The following is a 15,239-nucleotide window of genomic DNA, read 5'->3' as shown; positions in this document are numbered from 1 at the left end:
CTCTCTGTCAAAGAAATAAATAAAATCTTTTTAAAAAAAATCTCTGTGCACAGCCTGGGGCTTAAACTCACAGCCCCAAGATCAAGAGTCACATGCTCTACGAACTGCGCCAGCCAGGCACCCCGAGATAGTTCTCTTTGTAACTTTTTGAGGAACCTCCATACTCTTTTCCACAGTGGCTGCACTAGTTTACATTTCCAACAACAGTATCAGGGTTCATTTTTCTCCACATCCTCTCTAACACTTGTTACTTTTTGTCTTGGTGATAGCCAGTCTAAGTGGTGTGAGGTGCTATCTCATTGTGGCTTTGGTTTGCATTTCCCTGATGATGAGTGATGTTGAACATCTTTTCATTTGCCTGTTGGCCATCTGTAAATCTTCTGTGGAAAAATGTGTATTCAGAGTCTCTGCCCATTTTTTAATCAGGTTGTTTGGCATTGGTCCTGCTTTTTCATGAAAAAACCGTGAGGCATAGTCTTAGTGCTAGGCTATGTTTTTACCAGCTTATTTCTGCTAAATGTGTGTATGTCGTAAATAATGCCCTTGGATTTTTGTTTTGGTTTGTTTTCCTCTTTCTTCTTTTAGATAAGAATTTTCGTGAGCATTTGCTTGTTCCTCCATTTAACATTGCTATGTTAAACTTAGCAATAAGATCATCTTAGAGACATTTCTTTCTAATAGATTAATTAGAAATAGAAATTATTGGAGATATGCACCCAAAAAAACCCCCCAACTGTTTTATTCTCATTTTATATCTTCTCTCAGTGACACTTTGACGGCCCTAATCATCCTTTCTTTTTTTTTTTTTTTTCTCTTCTTTGTAGCATTACCAGGAATGTGACAAGGTTGAGGTATGTTGGAGCTGATTTGTATGCATGGGCCCATTTCCCTTGCAAGTTGTCATTGCTCTTTGGTCCCCTTTTGGAGAAGGGACAAGCGGTCAGTTCTCCTTTCATCTCAGTGTTGGCATACAGGGCAGCCACCGGTTTGAATAGTTCTGTTTAAAACCGTCAAGATAGGGGTGCCTGCCTGGCTCAGTCGGTGGGGGGTGCAACTCTTGATCTTGGGGATATAGTTTCGAGCCCCACATTATGTGTAGAGATTACTTTAAAAAAATAGAACCTTTAAAAAAATAACAATAATAATAAATAAAAAATAAAACCATCAAGATACCTGTTTTCTTTCATTTTGATTTTCAGGATTTAGGCCCCGGAAATGTACAGAAAGAAGTCACACCTTCCTTCGACCAAGTTATCAAGGAGGTAAGAGACTGATTATGTGCTGTGCTGTTTCCCTAAATCACAGTGTATGCAGCGCAGCAGTTTGTAGAATCAGGATCATCAGGCCTGTGGGTTTGGTGTTATTCCCAATGAAATTAGACCTTCAGTTTAATTTGGGCTTTTCTACATGTGAACCATAAAAAGAAGAAGAAAGCATTGCTTCCTATTTGGATTAGATGCATTTCAAGGAAACTAATTTTGTCCACTCCTTTCATCTTTAAAATTGAAGAGGTTTCTACTGCAAGTCTTCTGATAGACGTGTCCACCTCCGGCACAGTTGTGTTGAAGCAGTGGCCAGGCCCTTCGTGTGTGGGGTATTATCTATCTGGAGGTGCTTTTACAACGTGGTTCCAACTTGGGATTCTTCCTCATACCCAATGCCCATTCCCTTCTTCTGCCATTGGAGTTTGTTTCACGCCTGACTTAATATTTATGGCTTTCAAAACTACTCTCTTATTTCTTAGTCTTTACATTGTTTATTTGTTTTTAGTGAGATCACAGTCTTCTGGTAAAGAAGAAGGATGATGCCTTCTAAAGTATGTAGTCCAAAAGAAGCAGGCCTAGATGTCAGATGAATCAACTTTGTTTTCTGTAAATTTTCTACTTTTATTTAAAAGTAGAGGTACATGGATTAATTACGTTTTTGTATTTTCTTAACTTGAGTTAACCCATCCTGGCCCAGAGGCTCTTCTCAGGACTATCATTAGTGTAGGGGCGAGGGATGTCTTCACTAGATGACTGAAGATCGTGTTTAAATGCATAAATGAATAACAGACCTGCTCTATTCACAACCTGTCTCCCCAGTGTTGGAATTTAATTTTCAACAGTTTTACTTCTTTACAGAGTCCTGGACAAGAAAGATAAACTAGGATAAATAGCACCTCTAAGATACTGCGCGGTTACAGGGTTGGGTGGAAAAACTAGTCAGGGTTGTTATGTTGGCACAGATTAAACAGAGCCTGATATTTGAATAACGTAGATCTCAGGATCTCTGAAATCACTCACAGTGAGAAAGCAACTTAAAAATCTAAATACCAGGCCTCATAGTTTTATTCCACCTTGGTTACTGTTTGCTAGTGACCCTCTTCGTCTTTTTTGGTTTTGTTTTTTTCAATCTGTAAAATTGAGAAGATAACAGAAATCTGCTTTGTACATCAGTTTTGAGGAGTAACCATAACAGAACATTGAAATCCGTGAGGAGAAAGTATGAGAGGGTGACTGTGTTATATTGTATCACGTGAATTCAGGGCAGGAGTGCTGTGTCGCCCACATTACTTCTCACAGGAATCTGAGTGTCGTTTATTTAGATTTCAGACGTGTGTGTTGATTGTTTCTAGACAACTCGAGAGATGATGGCCCGTTCTGCTGCTACCCTCATCACACATCCCTTCCACGGTAGGTTTACAGTTGGTAATTGGAATCTGGTTTGTGACCTCACTTTCATAGCATGCTCTCTCCTGACCACTTCGGTTGATACGGGAGTTCACTAAAGTGCCTGTGTGCGTGTTTTTTCTTTGCTTGCTTGTTTGGGCATTTATCCAGAGAGCAAAGTGTCTTTAGATGGAAAACTTTTTTTCTTTTGCAGGGCTATCAAAATTTATCTCGACGTAGTTTTAAAAATATTTTCTCTATGTTCTGCAGTGATCACTCTGAGATCTATGGTACAATTCATTGGCAGAGAATCCAAGTACTGGTAAGTGCTTTTGTTTTCCAGTATTCAGAGATCTGTTGAAGTGCTTTACGTTTTTATGTGCCTTAGAGTTTACAGAACAAATTGATAGATCATTCGATCTGCACAGAAATGAACCAAAAATGGTAAAATAGAAGAAAATGGCCCAGGCAGGTTTAGAAACCTACCCAGGATCTCAGAGTAAGTTGCAGAGCCACTGAAGCCAAAATTCACCCTGACTCCGTGTGACTACACCCTTAGGTAGTAACATCCCCATTCCTGTCTCTAAATGCAACTGTCGTTGAGTGAGGATGGCAGAAAAGGGAGTGGGATGTATAAATTTCCTTGTCAAAAGCGTAATTGGACATTTTTTTTAATAGCTCCAAAATAATCGTCATGTATTTTTGCTTTTCCATCTTCTGTACCTAGTGGACTTTATGACTCCATAGTAACCATCTATCGTGAAGAGGGCATCCTAGGATTTTTTGCGTAAGTAAATTGTTGATTTACGTGTGCAATTATTTGTGGGAGTGGAAAGCTTTAACGAAAATCAGGACATGACTATTTAATCCTTAGAGAAGATGTACTCTCTGGGTTTACTTCGTGTTAAGCTCTATTAAAGCCCCTCTGACTTAAATTCTCTTGTAAAGATCCATAACTTTTGCTTCTGGACATCTGAAACATTGGATATTAGAGTTTTGTTTTTTGTTTTGGGGTTTTTTGTTTTGTTTTCAATTCTGTTAAAATTTTGTTGAATTCATTCCAAGTTTCTACCTTTATAGTAGGTTCCTAATGATGTACAGTGGATAAGCTGGGGAAACTTAATTTTTGAAAATGGGGAAATTATCTTCCTTATCCTGAGTCATACATTTTTGCAAAGCTGTATTCATTTCCTTGGGTTTCCTTTGGAAGAATTTAGACTACCACTCTCATTCTTCTGTTTAATAACAGAAACTAGAAATGGTCCTCTTTCATTTTCAGAGCGTTTCCATGTAACTGTTCTTATTTGAGCGTCATAGCCTGGGAGGGGGCGCCTGGTTCACTCAGTTGGTAGAGCATGTAGCTCTTGATCTCAGGGTTGTGAGTTCAAATCCCAGGTAGGGCATGGAGTCTACTTAAAAAGAAGAAAAAAGAATAAAAATAAATAAGTAAATCGTCTAGGAGACAGGATAGCTAGTACATTCTTATTTTAGAGATTAGAAAAAGTTGGTGCTCTGGGAAGTTCACTTGCTACTGGTCACGCAGCTGATGAGTGATGGAGATGGCATTTGAACCCCGGACTTCAGTCTGTGGGGTGATATTCATCCCTCTGCTCCATGCTGCCTCACCTAAGCCACCTAGGCCCTGGGAATATGTTTTTTGAGGTCCCTCACCTATGTCTGGGCCATTCTCGTTTTGTGATTTTGTAGTCATTTTCGGCCCTATCATATTAGCCAAACCATATGTAAGTTTCTTCTCCAAAACAGGCACATTTTTGTCCCCCCTGCTCATAGTTATTTATAGTAAGGTGAGCCTTTAGGTATAGATTTGAGAGGGTATAGCTGGCCTGCATTTGAAAAATGGGAATGAAAGTCATTAGAGATTAACCTCAAGTACAGTTATATTAACTAGAATGGACTAGTTAGTGCTAGATTCTGGCATTCAGTGTCTTTTCAGTTCTCTCGAAGACTTTGAAATCTCTCTTTGAGAAGTGTTTGCATTGAGTGGATTATCTTTTTACTGATCACATTTCTTGGTTCTTCTTATTTTTGTTGTTTCTTCATGTAGGGGTCTTATTCCTCGCCTCCTAGGTGACATCATTTCTTTGTGGCTCTGTAACTCACTGGCCTACCTCGTCAATACCTATGCACTGGACAGTGGGGTAGGTGTGATCTGGATAAGATGTGCTGGTGCTGACTTTATTGTATTCACTGGGTGGCTTGGTTAGCTGTAAAGTAAGGTGGTGGGGCACCTGGCTGGCTCAGACAGTAGAGCACGTGACTCTTAATCTCAGGGTCCTGAGTTCAAACCCCAGGTTTGACATGGAACCTACTTTAAAAAAAAAAAAAAAAGATAAGGTGACACTTTGTTATATGTTTGCCAGACTCATCGTTATATGGCTAAACATTATTAGTCAAGTTTGCAAAGGCTAATGGGATGACCTGTACTATTTACCATAGAAAGATGCACCTAAAAAGTCCCTAGGTTATAGCTGAATAAGCCGGAGAAATCTACCCTGTCTCTGTGCTGCGAGGAGATCGCCTCTGTACTGAAACGGATTTTCGAGGACACTCCGAAGCAGGACAGTTTTACAGTATATCAAGGGTATTTCATCTAATCTGAAAAGGACTCCTGGATTGGGCTTTTTAGAAACCTCAGCCTGGGAGGTTTTGAGAACTAGCCTGTCCTGGAAGCTGCGGGCCTCTCTGTAGAGAGGCAGCCCCGTAGCGTGGTGGGAAATAGAACACACAGAGGGAAGACTAAACCCGTGCAGTGCACTTCTGAGTACAGAGATGGGTCTGTGCAGCATCGGGCACCCAGCTGGGCGCGTACAGAGACAGTGACCTGTCCCTCGGATACACCGTAAATGTCATTTCCAGGGATTGGATTTCTAGGACATGGGAAAAGGTTACCAGTCTCACTGCTCCCCCCTACCCCAGTCCTGGGGCTGTTCTGTTTGTTCCTCAGCCACCGTAGTCTCGTGTGGATTTGTCTCTTCGTGTTGGATCAAGTTGATCATTTTGTCCACTGCCTTTTTATGCTCATTATCAGTATTTCATGTTCTCATCTTGAAATTAATTTTCCAGCTGTCAGAGAAGCTAAAAATTTAGAGATAGAATAGATTGATATGGTTGGGGACAGTTCACTGCTAACATCATCTTAATTTTCTTACTCGTTCTAACACAGGCTTTCTTCCTGTTTTAGGTCTCCACCATGAGTGAAATGAAGAGTTATTCCCAGGCTGTCACAGGAGTGAGTTTTTTTAAATCCTCTTAACCTAGAGATAGATAGTTGTGTTTTGTTTCATTTTCTTCTAACTTTCACCTGGATCATGTGTTATCACTGCTTTAGGACAACGAGATGTCTCAAAGGAGAGTCTCTTAAGTTTGTTAATGGTGGTCAGAGGTGTGACTAACCCAGAGTCCTTGCGTCACAGGAACGGCACTGACAAGCCCACATGGTTTGGTCTGTTTGGCTTTCGGTGGTGGGGGGCGTTTCTCCCCGCAGTGGTGCTCTCAGGTCTCAGGCCTGCTTCCCCCTGCACCCTGCTGATCCTGCCCCAGGGAGGTTCACCCTCTTGAGTCGTGTGGAGTCTTCCAGGAGTTTACTTCTGAAGTAGCTTCCGTCGTCTTCGGAGGGACGCTCACGTTTGCCTACTGTCTCCGTGGGTGTTTTGAAATGCTTCCTTGTATTTAATTGCGTTTGCCTTTTCTTCCGTTTCTTCTCCAGTTTACTTGAAAGAGGACTCAGTCACAATAAGAGACGCCTTCTGACCTTTTGTTAATTGTTGGATGCAGTGGTATGTTAGGAGGAGGCATCTCCAGGCTCAACAAAGTAATTTCGTCCTTCCTGAGATGCTGAGAAGGCACAGTCAGGGTTGGAGTATTGACCACGGTGGCACTAGGACTTGAAGGGAGAGAAAAAAAGAGACTGTGGATTCGGAATGACCTAATAACTTAGCCGTCTTTTTACCACTTTACAGTTTTTTGCGAGTATGTTGACCTATCCCTTTGTGCTTGTCTCTAATCTTATGGCTGTCAACAACTGTGGGTAAGTGCCTTGTATTTCTTTTTTTTTTTTTTAAGATTTTATTTTATTTATTTGACAGAGAGAAACAGCCAGCGAGAGAGGGAACACAAGCAGGGGGAGTGGGAGATGAAGAAGCAGGCTCCCAGCGGAGGAGCCCTATGCAGGGCTCGATCCCAGAATGCCGGGATCACGCCCTGAGCTGAAGGCAGACGCTTAACGACTGAGCCACCCAGGCGCCCCAGTGCCTTGCATTTCTTCTCCTGGTAGTTGACTGCCTGTATGCCTGTAGGCAGAGCAGTCCAGGGAGAGTTGAGAAAGACAAGTACAGTTGATGCCATTAGTAGATTCCCTGAATTTTTTCTCTGCTCCACACACCAGCCATGGTATCAATTTATATTATAAGCAGCCCCCTCGTATCCTCTTTTAGGATAGAGACGGGCATAAGAAATATTTCTCAAGTACTTACAGATAGTGTACACCTGCCTGGAGTTCAGGCGGCATTGTGATCAGCTTAGTCTATTTCCACATCCTTCCTTTATTTTAAATCTTTATCCTCCTCTTCATGAAAGTTACAAAGGATTTGTCAGGGATGGAATGACAACCTGTACCTGTTTTTCCTATAGGGGCTGCATGGAGAAAGTAAGTTCTAAAGAAAGAAAAGTAGGAAATTTCGTCCATAGAAAGGTTCTTTTTTTCTCTTCGTCATGGACAGTTTCTTAACTTTCGCTATATTGGTTGGGAAGGGTGGAACGGCAGCAGACACCACTGATTTCCAGCTTCTCGATGCCAAGTGCCTGCACCTCATTGGGCAGACATTTTGCCTCGGGCTTTCATTCAGGACTGTTCGAGTACAGTCCCTGACACAGTGTGCCGTTAGACCTGTCATGGTTTTCAAACCAATGTCAAGCAGAGAGCTGTGTGGCGTTTTGAACACAGTTACCGTATTTCATGTCGCATTCTGTTTGTTTTGTGATTGGTAGGGCGGCGGCCACATTTTAGCCCAGAGCATACCTGAAGGATGAGTTGAATGTGTTACCACTCCTTACACATTTTTCGGGAGGAAATGATCGTAGGCTATGTCTGTGTAAAGCGTGTGGTCGCCGCGGGTTGATGCAGTGTCCCGTTTCAGTTCTTGAACACCACTTAGTTTTTGAATCCCCTTACTCCGTACTTTAATCCTGTAATTGCTATATTCTAGAATTATATTAATTCTCAAATTAAAAACCCAGATATTTTAGGAAATTCATAACTGGTTGAGTTTCTGTTTACTTGTTGTTTCAAAACCTAAATATGAGGGGCCCCTGGCTGGTTCATTTGGTAGATCATGCGACTCTTGATCTCAGGGTTGTAAGTTCGAGCCCCACAATGGGCGTAGAGATTACTTAACAACAACAACAACAAAGACCTAAGTATGAGGGAAGGAATTCCTTTGGATGCTTTTTCTTTTCCCTGCTCCAATATAATTTGTTCCATTAGAACTTAAATTGCCTCTTGGGGAACTTTTTAGGTAGGAGAATATTTTGACAAAGATTTATCAAACTCTTGAGCGAATGCTTTGGAAATGTTAATTTGAATAGCTCACCTCTCTCTCTCTCTCTCTCTCTTTTTTTTTTTTCTGATTCAGGCTTGCTGGTGGATCCCCTCCTTACTCCCCAGTATATACTTCTTGGATAGATTGCTGGTGCATGCTACAAAAAGAGGTACTTCTGTCTTATTCTCTCCTCTCCCCTCCCTCCCTCCTCACCTCCTCTCTCTCATACTTTATTTTATTTTGTTTTTGTTTGTTTTCTTAAATAATGTCTCTGGAATCCCAGGTTAATTTTTGTAGGTAACCCTTTAGTTACCAAGTAATGTACCCTTTACGTCACTCCAGCATAGCGGTAATGTGCTGCTTAGAAGTGTCAGGAGGGGTAATGGATTAAGAATCCCTAGATGTGACCTAGAAGCCACTTGAGTGATCACATTCAAATTATAAATAGGGTCTGGGTAGACACTTATCCTGGTTGTTAAAACGATGGCCTCAATTTCAGATTATTTTTTTCTAACGTCACCTCTTTTTGTAACTTCTCAGGATCTCCTTATATATTCCTGTGTTTTCCTCCAGTATAGTAGAGAGGAAACTGAGAAACAAGAGGTTGTTTATAACATTATTTGTCACAGTGATGATGTTGGAGCTGGTAGGTTTCTTCTTCTAGAGTCTTTTCAGAGAATGATTTTGTCCAGACTCCAATTTCTGCTTTGTTATCGCTGTGAGATATGTCCTCTGCAACCAAAAATTCTCAGTCTAGGTAAAGCTTTATCAGGAACCAAAATAATGGGTGGCTGTGTGCTAAATTTGACACAGGATCACATTAAATGGCCATCAGTTTAAAACTGTTTTTAAGTGGGAAGCACTTTTTCAAGGATTGTAGAAGATAGTGTATGAGGAATCTCTTCGTCACATTATATTATAGCACTAGTTACGCGTGCGAGAAAGACCTCTGTTCACAGAGCTCAGTCTTCCCCAGCTGAACTCCAAATGAGAAGGCCTAAGGGCTGCTGTAGTTGCCTTTGCTCAGTGTGCATGCCAGGCAAGCCCCTCTGTGAATCCAGCCTGGAACACCTGAATGATTTCCATACAGACCCAACGTGAACATTCTCGGTTTCATTTTGAGTCTTACACTCTATTGAGCAATCTCCTGTTGTGGTCCCCATTTAAAAGGAAAGACGGCCCTTCTTTCCTTACTTTCTAACTAACCCCCTACTGTAGCAAGAAAGCAGATAGAAAATGCAGTAGGGTATCAGACACCTTACCTGGGGAGTCGTCAGTCCTCTAAGTGCTTAGGACAATAGCAAATTTTGATGGGGTATCTACTGCATATCAGGCATCGTGCTGAAAGCCGCCTTTGTATCAGCTCCTATAATCCTCAGAATAACCATATGAGGGTAGGTACCATTATCGTCCCACGTCACATCTGAAGAAACTGGGACTTCAAACCGTTAAATAACGCTGATTATATAACCCAAGGTTACACAGCCTGTATTTGTGAGAGCAGGATCTGTGTGCAGTCCACCTTCAGAGTCTGTTCAATTAAGCTTGCAACGTTATTACTCTAATTGTAAGATTTTATAAGTACTTCCTAGAGATCTGACCATTCCATTAAAAAGTAAATAAAAGCCAGCCCTTAGCGAGTGGTGGGACCATCTTAGCACTCTGTATGTATTGACTCTTATGATAACCTAGCTAGCAAGTGGCAGAGCCAGAATCCAGACTGGGAGTTCTGTCTAAATAAGAGAGCCTTGCCTTATCCATGTGGCAACATTGTAGTTAGTTTCCAGAAAGCTGGGCTGGAGTCAGAGTGCACACGCTGCTCCCGCTTTGTTGTGATAGCCCCAGTCCCGACCTGGCCCTTTAGTCACGTCTCCAGAAACATGTCCAGTTGCATCTCTCTACTGATTTGGACTGGCGGACCTCATGTTCACACTAGACTTTATTTGTTTTTATTTTATTTTTTTTTTCCAGGGAAATATGAGCCGAGGAAATAGCTTGTTTTTCCGGAAGGTCCCCTTTGGGAAGACTTATTGTTGTGACCTGAGAATGTTAATTTGAAGATGTGGGGCAGGGACAGTGACATTTCTATAGTCCCAGATGCACAGAATTATGGGAGAGAATGTTGATTTCTATACAGTGTGGCGCGCTTTTTTAATAATCACTTAATCTTGGGAAAATGGAGGTGTTTGGTGTCTGCCTTTTTTGTTCTTTTTATCAGCACTACATAATTTACCACTGATATTCCCCCTTTAGTTATTCTGAAATGGGACATTTTTGCTCCAGACTTGTTCTTTAAACAGGGTGGGAAAAAGTTGCGTTTTCCTGGAAGATACAGGCAGGATGTCATGTGATTTGAGTCTTAATTTTAAGGCTTTGTAAAATGTAGAGTACATTCTCAAGAAGAAAGAGAGAATTCTATAAAACTTAAGAAACGTAATAAGGTAAACTATATGGGAGGTTATGAATTACCTTTTCTCTAGTAGACCCTAAAACCTCAGCATCCACCAGAATCTCCCTCCCATTATATGCTTCCAAGCATGTTTGATTAACCCTGTCTCTCGTCCACAATCCATTGCTAATGACCCTGGAAAATCTCTACACAGGGTATCTCCTCCTTCAGTCTCTTACTGCAAAGTAATAAATTATTGCCAACAACAACAAAAAAGGAAAATTACAGAGAACAAGCAAGATTTGGAAAGGAAGCATATTGGTTTCTTTTTCTCCCCAAAAGAAATTCTTGTCATATAAATATGAGAAGTGAATACTGCAGCAGTAGCCCTTCTCTAAGAGCTAAGTGTTGGCCAGTCCCTAAATTGTATCATTATACAGTTCTACGTGTATATAATATTTTCTGTACAAATTATCATAATCTTTTCTTCAGTTTTTAATTTTGCTTCTTTGTTGTTGCAGAAGGTAAGTAGTTTGCTTTTCCATCCTAGTGACGCCCTTGGAAAGTGTATTTAAAACTTCATACCTGGTAATGCACACTTAGGTCCACAGGGCACTTAGGATATTGACCACCTCGCATGTCATACCCTCAGGCATGTTAGCATTCATAGGAGGAAAAAAGCATTTTAGAAGGAAATCATTTCAACTCAAGCATAAAGTTCTGATTTACTCAGGCCTTTTAAAAGCAGGTTCAAATGCTCTAAGATGAGAAAGCATATGGTTTCACTTGTTTAAATCCACTGGGATTTTGCCAAATGAGTAAGCACTTAATTTGCTGCTGCTCAGATTTCTCTATCAAAAGAGCAGCACCCATAATACTGGAGTGAGTCCCCCCCTCCCTCGGGATTTAGGAATACAGCCTGGAGCTCAGGAGCAGCCTACCTTGAAATGTCTTTGATGTCTCTTACTTTGTCTCAAAAAGTAATGTAAATTTTATATTCTATTCAATATTATCTGCATTTGTTTTAATATAAAAATGTTTTGCATTACCCACTTTTTTCCCCAAAAAATATCTTCAGTAAAGATGATCTAGGAAAATGTGCCATGTTCATTATCCTGTGGCTTCTCTGCTCATACATAACTGCCTGTTCCTAGTCGAGCAGCTTATTGGACTGTAAGAACCAGTCTGCCACCAGAGGGCGCCAAGGCTTTGGTGTTTGCCTATGCAAGTTGGGCCATGGAAGAATCTTAGGAAGACCTGAAATGTCCAGTCAGTCAGACTTCCTTCAAGCTATAGATCCAATGAGGGTACTATACCAGTGGTCCTCCGTAAAATTATATAGGCTGTTAACGTAATCAGACATCTAAAGTTTATTCAAGGGTTAAATGCACGTAGGTACTCTTTAAGATCCATCTGCAAGAAATAATGAACTGACTCCTGTGTAAATAAGAATGTAGATAAGGATCATTTGGTCAGTTGCACCTGTGGAACTGGGCAAGTGGTTTGCCTTGGCAGTGCTGAGCTGAGTTGTCAGGAAATAGTCCCCCAGGGAGTGTGATGGTCACTGAAGCCTTGATTGAAGAAAAGAATCCGGGGGTTTCCTGCAACTTTTGGAGTGGCTGTAAAAATAGGCCATAAAAGCAGCCTTCGGGTGCAAGAAACTTTAAACATAGCCCTTTGTGGGGCTCCTGGGTGGCTCAGTCGGTTAAGCATCTGACTCTTGATCTCAGGGTTGGGGGTTTGAGGCCCGGGTTGGGCTCCACGCTGGGCATGGAGTGTGCTTAAAAAACAAAAACCGTAGCCCTACATTCCAACTTCTTACTGAACCTAAACACAACCTCGGCTTTACTATAATTTTCTACTCTAAAAATACCCTCCTTTCCCACTCCGCATTGAGATTCTCCCTGTACGGTGAGATTCCATCCTAGTGCCATCTCTCTGTGAAGTCTCTCAGTCCTCCCGACCAGATGAGGTCCACCTTCAAACTCCACCCCCTTCCACGGCTTGTAATTACAGTACAGACTAGTCTGACAAAATGGAAACTGCATCTGTTACTGGACTTTTTCTGTTCAAGGCTTATGCAGCAGTGGCATTACTTCTCTCTGATCTGAAAATCTCTGGGGGGGGGTCATATTTAGCCTTTTAAAAAAGCAGGCCCAACAAAACATCAGCCTTGCTGGGCTTTAGAGAAAAAGCTAGCCTGTCACATCGCAGTCCGTGCAGCTGGTCACCTTAAGGTGCTGTGGCAGGTAAAAGGAGCAAGAAGAGAGAAAAAACATTGGGAAGGAATGAAAGTTATGACTGTCAGGCCTGTCGTGTAAGTTTTAGTTCTCAGACTCTTTGGTAAAGGAGGTATCCCCACTTCAGAAAGAAATTTTAGGAATAAGGAAAATTAGTAGTGCATTCAAAATTACAGTTAATTCCGAGCTGGATTCACATCTGAGTCTTTCAAATCCAAGGTATGTTTTCTGTTTCACAGAGGCTATGAAATGTGGAGAAAAAAAGTAGCCGCTGAACCAAATGATGAATAATTTAGCCATCTAAGCAAAAAGGCCCTGCATTTTGGTCAAAGCAGTGAAACCAAAGAACATGCCATCCACTGAGTAGAGTAGAATGGTCTTAAATCAGGACAGACCTGGTTCTTGCCTCTGCAGAACGACAAACAGGTGTAACAGCCAAAAGGAGAAATCGCCATTGCTTTTCCCGACCATTCTGATAGTTTATGCAGATGGCGGGCTGAGTTTTTGTACAGTGAGGATTCCTAGGAGTACCATCAGTCCATGTGTGTGGACTCCCTGCTACATTGTGGGGATGACATTTCTTGAAAGTGATTGACGTGTCAGCTCCTCTGATAGAACATCCTTGCATATTGAATGGATTCATTCAGGCTGCCTCCCTAAGTGCCATAGTGATTTATATCTTCAGAGGTTTTGGTTTTTGTTTTTTAGATATAGACAAAGACGTGTTTGATCTCCTTTGCAGAGATTTTTAGGCTTACCTAAGGATGTCACATGTGACCTCTCATTTTATTTTTTTCTCCCTCTATTGATCCCTCATCTTGTTGTTTCTTCAGACAAGTGATCCAGAATCTTGCATTCTGGTTTTTGCCCTAGAGGGAAAGTTGTGAATGAAAGATTCTTCTGTCTCCTACCAAAAACTACCCTCTTTCAGAAAAATATCTTTGGCGGTAACAGCAATTAATTTTCTAAGGCAACCGAGAGTGTTTTCTTTCCAACCACCTCTGTGCATATAAATCAGCTTCCTCATCTGTTTGCTGCCTAAAGCGTTGTCTGGAGGGGCCCCTCACTAGGGGGCCTAGGGATGCATGTGTTTAGTCTCCCCAACAGGCCTTGCTAGTCTGACATGATTGCATGGCCAGGAGACAGAATCTTGAAAAGCCCATTTTTCCTTGGTCTCATAAGTGAATTCCTCTGCAGGCCAGGCCCCAAATGTCCTGTCTGGGACCAGTTAGGCAGATTTTGCATTAAAACCACAAGTGTTCTGGAACCTGAAAAAGAATGTTTTCGGGTAGATGGAGATCGGTGCCATACACCAAAATGTGGGCGAACAAACAGTGCTTCAGAGAGTGGCAAGGGAGAGAGGGAGAGAAACAGAACTCTGACCCCGAGGTGCTATTCAAGATTCACCACCCTCCTGAGAGGGAGAGCAGGTCATGAAAGAAGCCCTACCCCTCCCAAAGTCCGCAACAGGACGGTGGGTGAGAATGTTTTCTAGCAGCACCAGCTCCTGCCTCACTAAGGCAGCCAGGAGAATGGACCCTTCTCGGGTAATGCCGCATTTTCATGGAAAAGCTATTAGGTATTGCAGTTTATTTCCAGAGTAGCATAAGGAGCCAGAGGTTAGATAAGGACACGAGAGAAAGTACCTACTTGCTTTCTATCCAGTCTGGGGCCCTGCCCTTCTGGCGTCAAAAGACCGGAGAGAATGTGCTTTGGCTGGAAACGAATAAGGAGGGTGAAAACGGAAAGAGCAGAGCTGCACCTCACTTCAGACTGCTCACCTCCCACTGGAACGCAGTATCGTGCTCCCTCCCCCCCCCCCCACCAGGGGCCCACATTTAGAGTCTGTAAATGGCAGCGCTCAGTTGTCAAGTGCGCAACCTGCACACAGTCCTGCTGGGGGCCCCGGGGGACCAAAGGCGTGGAATAAATCCCGTCCCACGGGGCTGGCTGGGCAGCGAGGGAGGGGTGCAGCATGGCAAGGACATAAAAGCTAGGAATGTTGGGAGGATTAAATGGAACCATGTGTGGAACAGCAAAGCCTGGTCAGCGGAAAGAGCCCTCCCCGAATCTCCACGCTCACTGCGGTGGCTCGTGCACAGCAGCACGCGCCCGCAGAAGCCGAAACCAAGCACCGTGGGACCCACCGGAGGGCACGCTCACATCCCGTCAGGGGAACTCGGGGAAGGTTTCATGGAAGAGTGGCATTTGAGTTGGGCTTTGAAGGACAGCGAGGATCCTGGGAGCAATTTCCAGCTCTCACTTTGCAGCTCTGGCACTTAGCAGCCACGTGAACGTGGGCAAGTTGCTTGATCGTTTGGGGCGTTGGGCTCCTCATCTTGAGAAGGAGAATACTACTTTTCTTACTGGAGTGTTAAATTCAGCATTGTGCCTGAGGGGT

The 15,239-nt window shown here is 42.5% G+C and overlaps 1 protein-coding gene across 3 annotated transcripts in view; it reads left to right on the top strand.

The window, feature by feature from the left end:
- Nucleotides 1–15,239, top strand: part of MTCH2 (mitochondrial carrier 2) — a 34,287-nt gene that overhangs the window by 7,493 nt on the left and 11,555 nt on the right. The window contains exons 4-13 of one of the 3 annotated variants that reach the window (XM_045786664.2): nt 825–851; nt 1,200–1,262; nt 2,618–2,675; nt 2,922–2,973; nt 3,379–3,438; nt 4,717–4,810; nt 5,854–5,901; nt 6,632–6,699; nt 8,303–8,378; nt 10,181–10,390. In XM_045786664.2, the coding sequence (XP_045642620.1) occupies nt 825–851; nt 1,200–1,262; nt 2,618–2,675; nt 2,922–2,973; nt 3,379–3,438; nt 4,717–4,810; nt 5,854–5,901; nt 6,632–6,699; nt 8,303–8,378; nt 10,181–10,267 (633 nt within the window). In that variant the 3' untranslated portion in view covers nt 10,268–10,390. Of the gene's footprint in view, nt 1–824; nt 852–1,199; nt 1,263–2,617; nt 2,676–2,921; nt 2,974–3,378; nt 3,439–4,716; nt 4,811–5,853; nt 5,902–6,631; nt 6,700–8,302; nt 8,379–10,180; nt 10,391–15,239 lie in introns of those variants that run through there. The other 2 variants (XM_087854856.1, XM_045786665.2) reach the window with 2 other exon arrangements.

The sequence above is a fragment of the Ursus americanus genome, chromosome 24, assembly GCF_024610735.1.
Source record: "Ursus americanus isolate L20-20 chromosome 24, mUrsAme1.1.p, whole genome shotgun sequence".
NCBI classification, from domain to species: domain Eukaryota; kingdom Metazoa; phylum Chordata; class Mammalia; order Carnivora; family Ursidae; genus Ursus; species Ursus americanus.
Note: the sequence above shows the minus strand (reverse complement) of the source record. Positions and strands in the feature narration are given on the sequence as shown.